Genomic DNA, 15,420 nt, shown 5'->3' with positions numbered 1-15,420 from the left:
CAGTGTGCCTGCACATGTGATGTGACAATAAAAGTGATTTGATTTGATTTGATTTGAAATAGAAGAAGTGGCTGATATAGAGAAATCCTGCCAATGGCTTCACAAAGCTGGACTGAAAGACAACACAGGGGCACTAATCATGTCAGAAGAGGAACAAGCTATAAGCTCAAAATTGATAGAGGCTGAGGTCTACCACATCAGCTAAGACACGTGCCTACGTGCAGGCTGTGCAAAGATGCCCCTGAGACAACCCAGCACATAACAACAGGGTGCAAGCTGCCATTAGACAGGGCAGATGTGGAAGTGTATGCCGACATAGTATACAGGAACATCTCTGGAAGTATGGTCTGGAAGTCCTGAGGTCAAAATGGGATAGGAGAAGGCCTTAGTGGTAGACGTAGCTATACCAACCAATAGGAACATCAGGAAGAAGGAACATGAGAAACTCGAGAAATACCAAGGGCTGAGAGAGTAGAGAAGATGTGGAGGGTGAAATCGGAGAGCTCAAAGCAGTGACTGGAAACTGGGCGACTGGCTCAAGCGGATCCCAGGAATGACATCTGAGATCTCTGTCCAGAAGAGCGCAGTTCTAGGAACACAGCAAAGATACTCCAGGGTACCCTCAAGCTCGAGGGAAGGACAAAGGGTGGGGAATTTTATATAGTCAAGTTTTTCATTCTAAATCCTACCTTGTCTATTTGTGTTATTAAAGGAGCTAAGCAGCTGTGTAAAGGAAGTGCCGCTGGATGTGACCCGTATGTTTGGGCAAGGAATAATCAGCAGAGATGGACTTCAGAGAAAAACCAAACAGCAGGACAGGAAGAAACAGATGGTCTCCAACAAACAGTGCATGGACAGTGTTTGAAATCTCATCTGTCTCTCTCACTGGCCAGTGTGCATGTGTGTGTGTGTGTCCCTCAAGTCCATGCCTGAAGGTAATCAAAACTTTGTTCTGTTGATACATCAACACATGCACATACACTCTCTCTGTGTGTTTTGCCCTAATAAAGGGGAGGAGAGGGGAGGGGTGTTTCCGTGAAAGCTGGATTGTCCCACCTCTGTACAACAAAAGCAGGGCCTGTTGAGAGACAGGCGGGACCAGCTCCTGATTAGAAAACTCCATGCAGTGGAAACAGCTGGCCCAGCCAGGGAGGAGGAAAGCACTGTTATCTAAAGGCGACCCCGTCAACCCAGTAGAGAGGAAAAGCTGACAGAGAAACAGGAAGCATGGCCAGGCCATAGCGATAGTTTGATTGGAAACACTGCACGGTGGGTCTTGACACAGGTATATGGACAGAGTGGCCCAGAACGTTACCGTGTGATAGAAAGAAAGAACGTTTCTAAAGCATTCTTCAGGGTATCATACTTTAGAATGGGTGTTGCGCAGCCTTCTGATGAAGACAACATGTCATCTGGAGAGTGTTGACCTCAGGCTGCCCTGGTTATCCCAGCCTGTCTGTCTGGGCTGTTAACTTATTTATAGTTGGCTCGAGGAGAACATGTTTAATAATACAATGGGGTAGACCAGACAGACTGGACAGCAGCTGTCATTAGCTGGCTTTGTGTCTACCTATGTGAATGAAAGAACACATATTCATACATACAGTGCGGGGTGGTTAAGACTGCAATGCCAAAGAATGCATTCATTATGTTTATTTTCCACTAAATGGTGCCACATTTTTAGGAAAATGCATTCATGAGTTAAGTGTGGGGGCTGCACCCATGCTTCTCTGCCAGTACCAAACAGCTGTGGACTTTTATTTGGTGTCGTTTATTAGATTGGATGATTTCGTCCGAAGAAACAATACATATTGACAATTTAACAGTTTATTCATTTAACAAACAGGGACCTTAGTAGCATGTGGAAGAACCATACACATGCTCCTCTTCAAGCTAGTCACCAGCTTGGTCAGGCACTGCTGTGGGATGGCGTCCCATTCTTCAACCGACTTGTCGCAAGTCAGCCAATATGGTTGTGTTGGTCATGAACAGCACACCCACGAGTGTTCAGGGGGGTTGAAGTCAGGACTTCAGGCAGGCCATTCCATCTTCTCCACTCCCAAGTTCTGAAGGTAGTCTCTGATAAACCCCTCTCTGTGGAGGTGAGTATTGTCGTCTTAGAGGACTGAATTCTGTCCCAGACTGTGGAGACATGGGATCGCTGCTGGTTGTAGAATCTCATCTCAATATCTTGATATGCATTCAGATTGCCGCCAGTGACGACAAGCCTTGTTTTTCCAGTGAGGGAGTTGCCTACCCACTGCTATGTCGTCCTGCAAGCCTTGACTGCAAATCTGTAGAAGACTGCCTACGGTTCTGACAACGTGAGGAAATGGTCTTCTTGTGGCGGCGGCATTTTGGGACGCCCACTTCAATGACTGTCTCTGACATTCCCCATTAGATAGAAGTTGGCCTTCAATTTGGAGATGATACTAGGGCTTACTCCAAATAATGCTGCTACTTGGTCTTATAAAACACAAGCTTGAAGTTGCACCATGGCACAAGTCCGATCCAGAACAGTCAAATGGGGCATGCTTGGAGCAGAACAACTGACTGCTCTGGCAGGGTCCATGCTCATATGCTGGGGTGTCAGCAGCTCAAAACAAGAGTCAATAGTAGAATAAGCTGTTTGACATAAGAAGAAAAGATCTGACAAGTTTTTCATGGGTTCAGTCCACATACTCAACTCTGCTGCTAAACCTGTAAATGCATTTTCCTTACAAATGTGTTATTATTTTAGGGGAACAAAAGAAAGAAAGAAATTACCAAGAAAGAAAAAGCTGATTTCCTTACTTTTTGTGCAGATTTAGGGTTGGGTTAGCCTGTCAGTGCATAGGTATGTTGCTATCCCCTCATATACATCATTAAATCAATGGTCTTTTTTTTTCTCAGCACAGTTCAGTGTTAAGGTTGCCTAGAGTTTTTAATAGTGTGGCCTTATCAGCGTTGACAAATTTTGCTCAATAACAATTAATCCAAAATTACAGTGTTTAAGGAATTCACGTGTCATATCAAAGTCCTTCGAGCAAGTCTCACCACTCAGCATCCATCTATCGCAGGAACTTATTTGGGTATTTATTTCATAACATAATTAAAAATAAGCTTAATTTGATTGGCCACTACAGGAAACAAACACTCCCCCATCAATATCTTTAAAAAATTATATATAGCTGTTAAATGTGCTGGCTTTCCCCTCAATATAAGGTTTTAAAAATGTCCCCTGGAAGTTACACCTGTGCCATCATCTTTGCTGTTGCAGACTTCATCTATAGATTGGTCACAATCGTACCTAAAATAGAGCTCCATTTGTATTTTACGATTATTTATTTTAACTACTTTTTATGTTGTGCAAAAATGCATTGTGAAATAAATATGTGTCCATAAATGTTTTAACTAGTACTGCACCTTAATCAAAACAAAAAGTTGCATGCTAGTTTATTTTCACGTCATGCCAAACATTTGACACACTCCAAACAGGATTACGCAACTTTGTTTTTTTTTTAAGCCACACATCAAAAAGAATGACTGACATCCTCTGCATGAACACATTCAAGAGAAAAAACACTCTAAAAGGCTGCTGTGGAAATTTACAAGCTGATGTTCCTTAAAGAGTGGAACAAATTTCTCCTGGAAGAGCTTTTTTTTCTGAAAATGATCAGCTAAATAAAATACTCTTTGGCTCAGCAGCTAACTTGATTTTATTGCATCATATGATACTGGTACTAAGAAAAACAGACCATAACTGCATAAATGTTTGTTATACAACAATGTTAGTGTTAGAGATGCACAAATCTTATAGTCTATTATAAATTTCATGTATAGAAACATGGAGTACCCATACAAGACTATAAATTAGTGCTTACGGCCTAGTGTACATTTATGTATTAATACTCATTTGTTTACATATAATAATTTTTTTGTTCTTATATTTCTAAGCTTTTTGGATATTACTTGTTTCCACATACTGTATGGCACAGATACACATTTTCCGAGTAAATATGTGCACTGCTGAGGACACATGCCATCTTCAGATAGCAAGAAATCAAAAAGAAACTTAAAACCAGCACAGGTGTAGGACCACATATTTTGTGGGCAACAAAGGAGCTCAACGTAAGTCAGGTTCTTGTTCTTTCCTGTCTTTAACCCTGCTTTACCAGCCAACCTGTGCCCACTTCCTCAAAAGTCCCGTGTAGTTCTTCCTGTACAGCCACACACACTGATCACCACAATTTCTGCATTTTCAAGCAGGTTAATTATCTCTTTGTTGTGATTTATTTTTTTAATATTTAAGCCTGTGAAACCTACAGCCTTAAATCACATGTTCCTGATCCGAAACATCTTATTTAAAGATTCCTGGTTCATTTCCAATCAGCGCTCATCTCTGCGCACCCTCAGCGCGCACTTCGGGGGATAACTAGTAATTGAGCGGGTAACTAAATATTCAAAAACACTACGTAATCCCAGAGTACATTGCTCCACTGTCTGCATTACCTAATCCCATAATCCATCGCGGTGGGCGGGGATATGGCCTGTTGTCAGAGCAACCTGCATGTCATTAGACACATCCCGCCTACCAAGTCATCTCCAGCCAATCGCTGGCTGTAGAAATGACATCATTGTTATTTTCAGGCGAGCTGCAGCTTAGAGGTGGATAAAGTTCGTCTCCACGTTGGAAGTGATAGAAAGTATTAGACGTTTTCGGGCACTGTTTTTACTTTTTGGGAGCGAGGATAAATCACGGAAGACATTCGGTGTGTCCGGACACGGAGACCCGGCGGCGGGGGGACAATTTTTGGTTGTTGATGAGCGCAGGGCTCACAAAGGAAAAGTTTTCCCAGGACATAAAGTTGTCAAGTGAGTTGAACTTCAACAATAGGCGGACTCTATCGCAATCCAGTTGACGGACTGTCACGGGACCTATGTAAACAGTCGACCTTGGACTGTTTTCTCGTTTCTTTTTTAAAGGAGAAAAAGAAAGATCTCCCTCAGGGTGAACAAAACTTTATGTCCAGAAAAATGGAAGCGACCTTCTACGACGAAGCCTCCAACTCTCAGCGGGACGGGGCGGCAGTGTACGGCTTCAACCCTAAAACCCTCAAACAGACCATGACCCTGAATCTGAACGACCCGAAGAACTTTAAACCTCATTTGGGCGCCAAGGCCCTGGACATCCTGACGTCCCCTGATGTCGGGTTACTGAAGCTGGCCTCACCTGAACTGGAGAGACTGATCATCCAGTCTTGCAACGGGCTGACAACTCCCACCCCGACCCAGTTCATCTGCTCCAAGAACATTACCGACGAGCAGGAGGGCTTCGCTGAAGGGTTTGTGAGGGCGCTGGCTGAGCTCCACTACCAGCAGCAGATACCTGCCGCCCAGCCCGACCCACAGACCGGCTCGGCCAACGGCATGACATCCGGCTCCGCTGCGCCCGAGAGCGGCGGGATTTCCTACAGCTGCACGGTGCGCACGGAGCCGCCGGAGTACACCAACTTGAGCAGCTTCACTCGGGCTGTAATAGGCTCCACGCCCGCACCTGCCGGCGAGAGACAGCCACCTCCACCTACAAGTTACCCGGCGGCCCCACAGCCGTCCCACAACCACATGGACCACCAGCTGCCGGTGGCTGCGCAGCACTCACGGCTACACGCGCTCAAAGAGGAGCCACAGACGGTCCCGGAGATGTCCGGCGAGACCCCACCGCTCTCCCCCATCGACATGGAGTCCCAAGAGCGCATCAAAGCTGAAAGAAAGCGCATGAGGAACAGGGTGGCCGCGTCCAAATGCCGGAAAAGGAAGCTGGAGAGGATCGCCCGACTGGAGGACAGGGTCAAAAACCTAAAGAGCCAAAACACGGAGTTGGTTTCCTCTGCCAACGTCCTGCGGGACGAGCTGGCTCTGCTCAAACAAAAGGTGATGGACCACGTTAACAGCGGCTGCCAGCTCATTTTGACGCAGCAGCTCCAAGCTTACTAGACTTGCCAAGAAAAGAAAAGAAAAAGAACCAAGGGACACTGCTCGGGGACCAAATGCAGCCTTTCAGGGAAGTCTCAGCGCATTGTTTTTTTTCTCCTCCACCAAAATATCCGCTCAGACTGTATCCACATGGAGGCTGACTGACAAGATACTTGGTATTGGTCAGCAACGGTGAATTATCACAGAGCAGAAGCCATCAAACTTATTGCACAGGCGCACACAGCTCAGATGGAACCTTGGCTCTGCCAGCGCCTCTGATCTGGCTCGTTACATATTTTTGGCATTTTTTTTTGTGTCTTTGTCATTTATTTCCACCTTAAACTACACAATGAAATCTATAATCTGTCAAACCAGCTATGGCAAGTGTTCACATCTTATCACTCGACTGTGGCCCACACATATCCTGCATCCTGACTGGAGGATAGATAGGGCTTATGTGGGCTCAAATTGCATAGACACAATGTGAACCGAACCTTTCACTATGTCAAGTAGCAACGTATGCATATAGACATGAGTCAAGCACTGAGTATCCCAGACACCAACGATTATATGTACAGAACACTAACAACAACAACAAAAGTTCACACCTTTCCCTAAAGACTCATAGGTGTGTGTTTACTGACAAAACTGCCTTACTTTCTTAATACTTACCTTCAAGCAACTTTGTGATATAGTTGTAACTAATGTTAAACCTCAAGTTAACACTTAGTAATATTTGTACGCAGTATTTTGAGCACTTAACTGTAAATATGAGAAAATAAAAGTGTTGGACATGCAGCAGGATGTGTGTTGTGGCTTTGTGATCAACGATAAATGAGCCTGGAGGTGAGCGGATAGTCTTGCAGTGTGTTACATGGAGTGTTTGTTGTTGGAGAAACTGGGGCGGACGGGAGACTGAGTCACCAGCTCGCTGAGGCGCACCCGATGGTTGCCGAAGCTACTCGGACGCCCATTGGACAGCGAAGCGTCGGAAGTGAGCCGCAGGCAGCCAAATATGGCAAGAGGTCTCGAGCGAGCGCTGGGACGGGTGGGGGTGTGTATGTGCGCGCGCGCGAGTAATAGTCACCGTCCTCCCACTACAGCTGGTGACTCTTTTACAAGAAACGCCATGATGCCGAGGCAGATCTGTTTACACACTTGAAGGGAGTGAGTGGAGAAGAGATACTTTGTAAAGAGGAGGAGGCTTATTTTTTTTATTTATTTTCTCAACTGTAATAACTGTCTGTAATATAAATACGTTTCTGTAGAAGAAAAAAAGTACAAATGTATACACTTTATACATTTAACCTGAACAGAGGGGCACATGTTAGATTACTTGGAAAGAAATTGAAACAAAATAAAACAAAAAACAGACTCTTTAGCCCAACAGTGACACCAGAAGCTGGTAAATGATTGGATACATGTTCATGCCCAATCATTTACCAGCTGGTAAATGATTGGAGGAGGCAGCTGTCTGGCAGTTTAAAGACCCTACACACAGACTGTAAACCCACACAGGTGCTTTCACTCACTGCTTGATACACCCTGGCCCTACCTGTTATGACAGGACTGTTTCTATGTTTAACTTGAGTCTTGGTACATTGGTTTAGATAAGCTCCTCATAGATTCCCTCAACTTCAGCCTGACACAAGACTTAATCAGCCATTAAATGAATACACCTGCATATTCTGTCCAGGACTTTTATGACCATTTAAATGCTTGTAATCTTTTATACATGCCGTATGTCATGTTGTGAACTGGTTATTTACACAACACTTGAGGATTAGATATGTGCTTTTCTGTATCTTTACAGGATGTTTTGATGCGTATCTGACAACGTGAGCAAAGACGAACTCGAGGCAACTCAGACAGGGTTTAGTCTGTTAAGGCATCTTATCCACAAACTCCACAACTGCATCCTGCACTGGATCCCCAGACAGTGTACATAAAATTAAACACTATATTCTACTATGGAACTGAAGTTACAAAATGACGGTTGTCTGCCAGAAGCGACTGGTGGAGTTGATTACTGGAGCCGACTGCCTGCTCTGGTCTCATCCAACAGCTTCTTTTGATCTTACTTGTCTTCCGTCTTTCTGTGCAACACAAATTTTTCCAGGTTCTAAACAGCTTTAAGTTCTCAAACACAGAGTTGAGTTCCTAAATTATATCTATCTGGGGGTCGTTCTTGTGTTTGGTTCCTGATAACCCCCATAGTCTGTGCACAGTCCTGTGGCCGGGGGCTCTCAGCTGACGAGCACGCCCTCTTTAGCAGCTATGCGCTGCCGGTGGACGTGGTCCTGCTCTAGTTCTTCATGGCTGGGGTGCCAAAGCCGTGACAGGACGCGTTCCATGTTGAGGGCGTACATGGTGTGGGAGGGCATCACGCCGTGGTGAACCTGCATTAAACGAGTATAAAAGAGATGAGTAAACCATTTCAATTCTGATAGTTAAATGATGGAAAAGTAGGCTTGGGAAAAAAAAAAGAATCCAGCGTTAAGAGTAAAGAAAGATAAGATAAGATACCTTCATTAGTCCCACAAGTGGGAAATTTCATGTGCTGACATGAAGAGTAAGACATGAAGATATAAACCTTTAAACTTTACATATGCATTTCTGAGGGAAACAGCGTTTTTGTGTAAACACAACTATTCAGTAAACAAGGCAAACAGCCTAACAATTCTGCAATAAGACCTCAAACTTATAGGTTGGTTAGAAAATAAAAAAAAGCTATGAGTTTTGTCATCTCTAACTGACAGCTTGAAAATTATAAGACAAAAAACGGCAGCAACTGCACACAGTTTCGAAGCCAGAACTTAGAAAAGTTTGGCATTTTTGCTGGAAAAATGAGTTTATATCAATCTTATTACACACTCATTTGTGGACTATTACACAACTTCACAGCATTCTAAGAATCCCACACACACATTTTCAAGGTGAAAAACTCCATCACATTTAACAGGGTCAAAGGTTGTATTATTTGACCACTTTTCCTTTGGGCTGTTCCAAGAAAACTCACTGTGAAATATGCTGATGTTGCTAGGACCAGTTGTGCACATTTTCTTACCTGTAAAGCCTCGAGGAGATCAAACATGCTGATTGGAGGGAGAGGTGCAGGAAGACTGTCAGCAGAACAAGCCAGCAAATGAACAGCTTGCTGCTCAGCCTCATCAGGTGACACCTGTGGTGGTGGGCCTGCAGGGAGGGAAGCACTCTGTGGCGGACTTCAAGGGAAAAAAAGTACACTATTAGTCCATACTGACAGCAAAAGAAAGCAGCTACTGATACAAACATAAAAACTAAAAAGATTTAATGAAGTTGCACTAATGAGAGGCATACACATTTTTCTGTATCAAATGCATTTTCTTATACTGAGAATTCTCACAGCCTAACAAAAGCTGGAGTCCCTACCAATCAGCAACACTGTGGTAAGCAGCAAGGCTGTTTTTCAGATAGGGTTGAGGCGTGACGTCATTGCCAAAGGCGTAGGGGAAACGGCTGTCTCGTAATCGATACGCCTTCCTCCGCATGATTACGGCAGTCAGGACATCTTTCAAGTGGTGCTGAAATAAATCAGAGCACTGAGTCAGTGCACAGTCAGACTCAAAATGGCTCCCATTCATTTCTGGGTGCAACAGGTCGCATTAGCTTTTGCATGTAAACTGACTGATAGCTTAGTGTAGTTTAATCCAAGTGATCACTGATAATGGAATCAAGACAGACCTCTCTTACTACATATATATATTCTATATACTTGTTTCATAACTCAACTTTAAAATAATTCAAACAGCTGAGTGAAAAAGACACTGTGCTGGGCAAGGACACAGACTGAGACAGTACAACTGATGTCCCTCCTGCTTTTGGCCACCACACATGGGTAAACATCTCATTAGATTTTGGTGTGACTAAGCGACAAAGCTCTGCTCAGTCTCTGGAGAAAACAAAGCTGTCAGTGCTGCATAATAAATGACGCAGAACATGTTCTTTCTGATCATTTAAACCACTGCACCGATGTTTAAACAATGTCAGACTTAAAAAGCAGAAGAATCACTTGCGTCACACTCTCAGCTTTTATGAGGGTGCACTGAGGCTCAAACAGTCACTCTTCTGTTGAACTGTTAGTATATACCTCAACGGCATAGATCATGGTGCTGATGGCATCTTCTGTGACGTTATCCAAGCCCACCTCAAAGGCGGTCACCATCATGCGAGCCTCCAGTTGGCCCCGTGTGGGCAGCAGCAGAGTGTGGGCGCTGAGACGCAGCTCTTCCTCCTCACTTCCCCCCTCCCTCGGGCTGAATGGCTGGGCGGCGCTCAGAGGATTCTGAGGCTGGAAACGATGCTGAAGGACACACAAGCATCCGAGCGATATTGTCAGTCCACTGTTCAAGCACACAGTTGTTATTTAGAGGTGGCTAACCTTGCAGCTGCAACACTCTGTCGTGATTTTACTTTTTAAGTGTACTGCACACATACACTTTACTTAGGATGGCCACCCAAGTGTATCTGTTGACTCATTTCAGCCTTTTTTTAATGCATTTTGGGTTGTTTTTTTTTTAAATCATGCCACAGAAAATGAAATCACCCATGGCTGATTTACAGTTGGACCATTCCCCTACTCTTATTTTGAAAGCCCAGGCCCTTTTTGTGTAGTTTCCCTAGCAGCTGGTTTGCTGGTCAGGTTGCTGTTGTGGCAATCCTCAGTGTGGTTCAGCGGCATCTACCTCCACTGTACCCTTAATTATAAATTTTGACACCCCAGTATTCATCGGTCTACTTGGTCTACTACTACTGAATGACCTGTTCTATAAGCACGCCTGAAATATGAGAAACTACTCAGTTCAGAAAAAAACTTCAAGGGTTACTCCTAGGAGGCTTTCAAGGGGTAAAGAGTTAAATGGGTCTTGTGTTAATAGTCAGACGGACTTAGACTGGTGACAGTCTTTTTTTTCTGCTGTGAACTGAATGGCCCAAGAACCAGAAACTTCAGCGGGAGCAATGGGTCATGTGGCACTATGCTGAGCCCTTTGAGAATGCAAAGCAGAACATGGATTATCATCACTAGTTGCAGACCAACACAGTAGAGATAAAGCTCATCCACAGAGAGACTCAATGGAGCAGCAGCTCAATAAAGGTTTACTGGTTACACTACCTGGCAACTAAAATATTTAGAGAGGAGAACCTTATAAGAAGTATTTTTCCAACAATTCATTAAAGGTGTGTGTGCAACCTCTGTCAAAGAATATAAATTTGTGGGAACAGTTTTAGCAGTATTGTTGCCAACATGAACATATCTAGCCCGTGCGGGGATGAAAATATGAAGGAGGACTTACGTCGAATTTTTGCCTAGAGGAACATTTCTTATTCCCCTTCGGTTTGCCGGGCTTTGAAGCACAGCTACCTTGCCACTGCAATGACCCTGCACCCTCTAGAGGACAAAAAGGACACACAACAAGGTGCATGAAAGACACAAACAGAGATCCCATTTTATTTGGTGAAATAGTCTTGAATTTTAATCTCAACAGCTCCCAAGCCAGTCCTGACAAAAAGGTATGGCTTAATACATGCATAAAATGTCAGCTGTTATAAAATATAGGTTCAGCCACAATTTCAGAGGCATTAAGTTATTATTAAAAAAAAAACTCACCTGGTGTGGAGACGATGATCTGGCACCGTGTAAGAATAGCCAGGAGAAAATCATTGTGAACATGGACTGGATGAATGAAGGAAACACAGAATAAGCCATTTTTTTATTAGTAGTATTATAATTTCTACATTACACATTAGCACAGAGGAGAGCTGTTCTTTGACACTGACCATTCTCCTGTGCCAACAGCCTACGCGCCTCAATGTCAAACTCTTCCTTGCTGATCTTTTGTTTGAACCACAGCTTCAGGTTTGCCCAGTAACTGCAGGGAGGAAACAAGAAGCAAGCACCAACACACACATAACTCAGGTGCATCTACAACACAAAGTGATGCTGGACACAGACAGAAACACACGCATACACAAGCACATACACAAGCACCATCTGCACGTCATTCCATCTCTTTATCGCGTTATTCACGTGCTATTAACTTTTAAAATCACAAATACTCAACAGTGCTGTTCCTGTTTCTTTCTCTCGTCGTCTTTAAGTTAAGTTTCACTTCTCGCCAACTCGGGGTACACTTTTCAAAATATCGTCAAGTTGGATTTACACAAACCCGCCATAACGTTAAAGTTCATACAGCTAATAAAGCTCAAGGTAAATCTCACCTTTCTTACGCATCACCTTCACCACAGACATAAAAAAAATACCAAAGAGATGCTACAGTAATATGTCAACAACGGGGAAAATCCTGCAAAATGTAGCAGAGGATAGCTAGGTGCTAATTGGTCCAAGGCGCAGTTAATTAATGTTAGTCCCCTTTTCATTTCAGTGGCACAGAAATGGGACCAAAACGCAAGACTACGAACAAAGACAAGCACACAAACAACACTTCACTTACTGTTTGACATTATCGCCAATTGCATCCGTTAAATTCTTCTTTGCAATCTCAAGCTCGCTAGCATGAGCCGCCATGACGTTCATAAACGCCTACAATTACGTCATTAATCGGCGACAGTAACATTTTCTTCCCCTAAACCTATAAACTTTATTGTAGAAAATACATTTCACAAAATTAATCTAAAAGAGAGAAAAGCACTTAGCATTTTGTAATGGCTGAAATTAGTTGAAACTAACTAGTTAAATGAAATCTATTAAAAAGTCAATAACCAATCAATAAATAAGTTAGGTTAAATAAATATGGTGACTAAATTAAATAAATATGATGACTAAGCTAAGATAAATAACAGAATCAATCACACAACAAAAAGAAGTGGAAAACACAATGTAAGTAAAACGAATAACTAAACCATGTGGTTTTGTTACAAACAACTGCGCCGCTAGATGGCGGTGTGGTATCATTTTCATATTTGTACACAGATTAGTGAGGTTTGCCTTCAAGGCCTTCTGCCAGACAAGCTCTCTAAAGACGTGCTTAACTTTGATGAAAGCATGTATTTTAACCCTGAGGACAAACTTCTCCCACTGGTGTCCACTTGATGCAGAAGAGCTGAAAAAAAGTGCTTTTAATCTTGTAAATTTCATAAGCATAACAAAGAGGTCAAGATGCCCCCCCCCCCCCAAATGCTGTCTGTCTTTTACCAAGCAGAATCTTAGCTCTTTGTGTTTAACAGTGAACAGCTTTCATGTCAGAACACAGCATTTGTGTGCTAACACGACTTTAGAGCCTGAGCTGACGTGTATAAAGAATGACTCCAGAGTCAGTTTGCAAGACCAGTGGGAAGAATGTGATCAAAGCCTTCAAAACAAATCACGTAAAGCAGTGTTGCAACCTTTTACGACAAACTTAGAGAAAGGTCACATTGTCTTGTTTTCATGCTCTAGGCTTTTTCAACATTTTGCAGACTAGGTTTTGAGTTTTTATGGGTTTTTTACTTTTTGTTTTTAGCTCCCCTTAGACCAGAAGAAACACTTCTAATGATCACAGAAGTTTCCCTCCAATATGAAGCATGCCTGCCCGCACTTCCCATTATAACCACTAAAATTTCCACTCAATTCAAAAGTCACTCACACCTACAGCTACTTTGGAATGCAACGGCTATAACATCAGCCAGTACACTTCTATGAAGTGATTATTTCTTCTGCTTTCACCAAAAAAATGTAGCTTTAGAGTTACCAGTTGAGGTTAGAAACCTCAATTCTCCACAGTGCTCATCAGAAAGCATTTCCGTGGTTCCATATATTGTCCTTTACAGATAATATTCCTCCAGAGCAGATTTAGGCCAGGAGGCCCTTTTTGTTTTTCACTCTTTTAACTTTGGCGTAAAAACAGCTGAGTCATCAAATAGATGGTCCTCCTTGCCCCTGCCCCCACATACCCAGGAGGTTCTAAAGCCTTAACCAGGCCATCTGACTCATGTCATTCATCAAAATGAGTGCAATCACTGAACATATACAGACATACTGTAGGCTATTAGCGGGTCCTCAGTTACGTGACTAACCTGCAGTGTTCAGAGGTCATACTTCTTTACAAAGGATGTGCATTTGATCATCTTAGGCTTTCGCGGCTTTAGCAGAATAAACAAGCCTGCCATGCCAAACGCAAGAACGATGAAAACCATCTGAATTTTTCATTGCTATTAGATGCATTTAACAGACTAAATGTCAGTTAATAAGCCGCTGAAACTCAAGGAGCAAATGTTCTATGGTTCACATGTCCTTTTGTTTGTTATCTCTGGGTTGCATTTGCTGCTTAGTTTGGAGAAAAACCCCTCAGCAAGATAAAGATCATTTTCACAATCTCAGCCTCTGCTTGTTTGCTTCAAAGCTAAACACACTATCACTCTTCTGGAAATTTTAGGACAGACTGGAAACTGTAGCTGTCCACAGCAAAGTGAGCCTTCCCAGATTTCTCCAAACGATGATCCATCTTAAACAAGTGTCTGTTGAGCCCTAAATAAAAAGGGCACTTAGCAACAAACTTAGTTACGGATTTGTTTAAATCCGTAACTAAGCAAAAAATTCATCATGGAGCTTATTTTCAAAGAAAACAGCTCCACATCCTGTCTGCTGATTTGCTGCTGACACTAAGTGAGCTTCTGAGAGCTAATGAGTCACTCTCACGGACATTCCCCCAACAGCAGATGTTTTATAGCAAACAGCAGCGAACTGTCAGGGATCTTCCGAGCCTGAAATCTGTAGACAGTGAACCTTCACTTAGTGACAAGGAGGGCTTTTACCTCTGAAACGTGCAGTGGTTTTCAGAGGACCACACCGTAGCAGCGTTTGCCCATCCCCAGTCTGCTGGCAAGGTATTTTGAGTTGGTGCAGACCTGAGTGTGGTCCTTTCACTGGAGCCAAGGATGTCACCTTCACAGTTCCAGCATGAGGCTTTGCAGGGGTTTGGTTTTTGTGGGTTAATCAGGCATTTCCATGTCCCTGTGAGGCTGTTTAAAATTGTGAGGGTTCAGTGTGTCACCGGCACAAGTTATTGGAAGGCTACACTTGGATCAACCCACACTGGCTGATTTGTGGGATCTGTTCTCACTGAGGGTTTAGAGGCACATTTATAACAGGAAGGTGGTCCGTTATAATCAGCGTCCTTTTCCTTGGTCAAGCTGGGAAAATTTGTATTGAAATTAATCCAGTAAAGCTTCTCAGGGGGTAGCAGTGGAGGACAGGGATGGACAGGACGTCTAGATTTTGCATTAAAGCACAAAAAAGTGTTTTAGAGAACAACCATGCTCTAGAAAGGTATCTAAACCTGCTTTCAACCTTGTCAGCAAGCAGTAGGCCTATACTTTGTTAAAAATGCTTTGTATATGTCAGTAGGTCACATTTCTGCATGTTTTATTTTATTTATGCGGAGCACCTTTTAAGAAAATTAAAGGAATAGATTGGATTTCTACATAGAA

General features: G+C 43.2%; 2 protein-coding genes across 2 annotated transcripts; one reads left to right on the top strand and one right to left on the bottom strand.

Moving 5' to 3' along the window:
- Nucleotides 1-4,572: 4,572 nt before the first annotated feature.
- LOC146688144 (transcription factor Jun-like) lies at nt 4,573-6,753 on the top strand. Its single transcript, XM_085438818.1, has one exon. It carries the CDS (start codon nt 5,005-5,007, stop codon nt 5,974-5,976), a length of 972 nt encoding a protein of 323 aa, XP_085294944.1. The 5' UTR covers nt 4,573-5,004; the 3' UTR covers nt 5,977-6,753.
- A 385-nt stretch (nt 6,754-7,138) lies between these two features.
- Nucleotides 7,139-12,530, bottom strand: tada1 (transcriptional adaptor 1). Its single transcript, XM_085438817.1, has 8 exons — nt 12,447-12,530; nt 11,773-11,864; nt 11,603-11,668; nt 11,289-11,383; nt 10,085-10,297; nt 9,367-9,518; nt 9,023-9,179; nt 7,139-8,354 (listed from the first exon to the last, which is right to left on the bottom strand). The coding sequence occupies exons 1-8, from the start codon at nt 12,527-12,529 to the stop codon at nt 8,202-8,204; spliced, it is 1,011 nt and encodes a 336-aa protein (XP_085294943.1). The 5' UTR covers nt 12,530; the 3' UTR covers nt 7,139-8,201.
- Between the last annotated feature and the right edge of the window lie 2,890 nt (nt 12,531-15,420).

The sequence above is a fragment of the Copadichromis virginalis genome, linkage group LG18 (genome assembly GCF_057382275.1).
Source record: "Copadichromis virginalis isolate Kocher_CV1m ecotype Utaka linkage group LG18, C_Virginalis_male_GT1.1, whole genome shotgun sequence".
In the NCBI taxonomy this organism is placed as follows: Eukaryota; Metazoa; Chordata; class Actinopteri; order Cichliformes; family Cichlidae; genus Copadichromis; species Copadichromis virginalis.
Note: the sequence above shows the minus strand (reverse complement) of the source record. Positions and strands in the feature narration are given on the sequence as shown.

Bases quoted from the DNA above. Each gene is read 5' to 3' on its own strand.
- LOC146688144 (XM_085438818.1), top strand. From the start codon at position 5,005: ATGTCCAGAAAAATGGAAGCGACCTTCTACGACGAAGCCTCCAACTCT.
- tada1 (XM_085438817.1), bottom strand. From the start codon at position 12,529: ATGAACGTCATGGCGGCTCATGCTAGCGAGCTTGAGATTGCAAAGAAG. The intron at 9,180-9,366 runs GTAGGGACTCCA...TTTCCCTTGAAG, and splicing joins TACCACAGTGTTGCTGATTG to TCCGCCACAGAGTGCTTCCC. The intron at 8,355-9,022 runs GTAAGAAAATGT...CGTTTAATGCAG, and splicing joins ATCTCCTCGAGGCTTTACAG to GTTCACCACGGCGTGATGCC.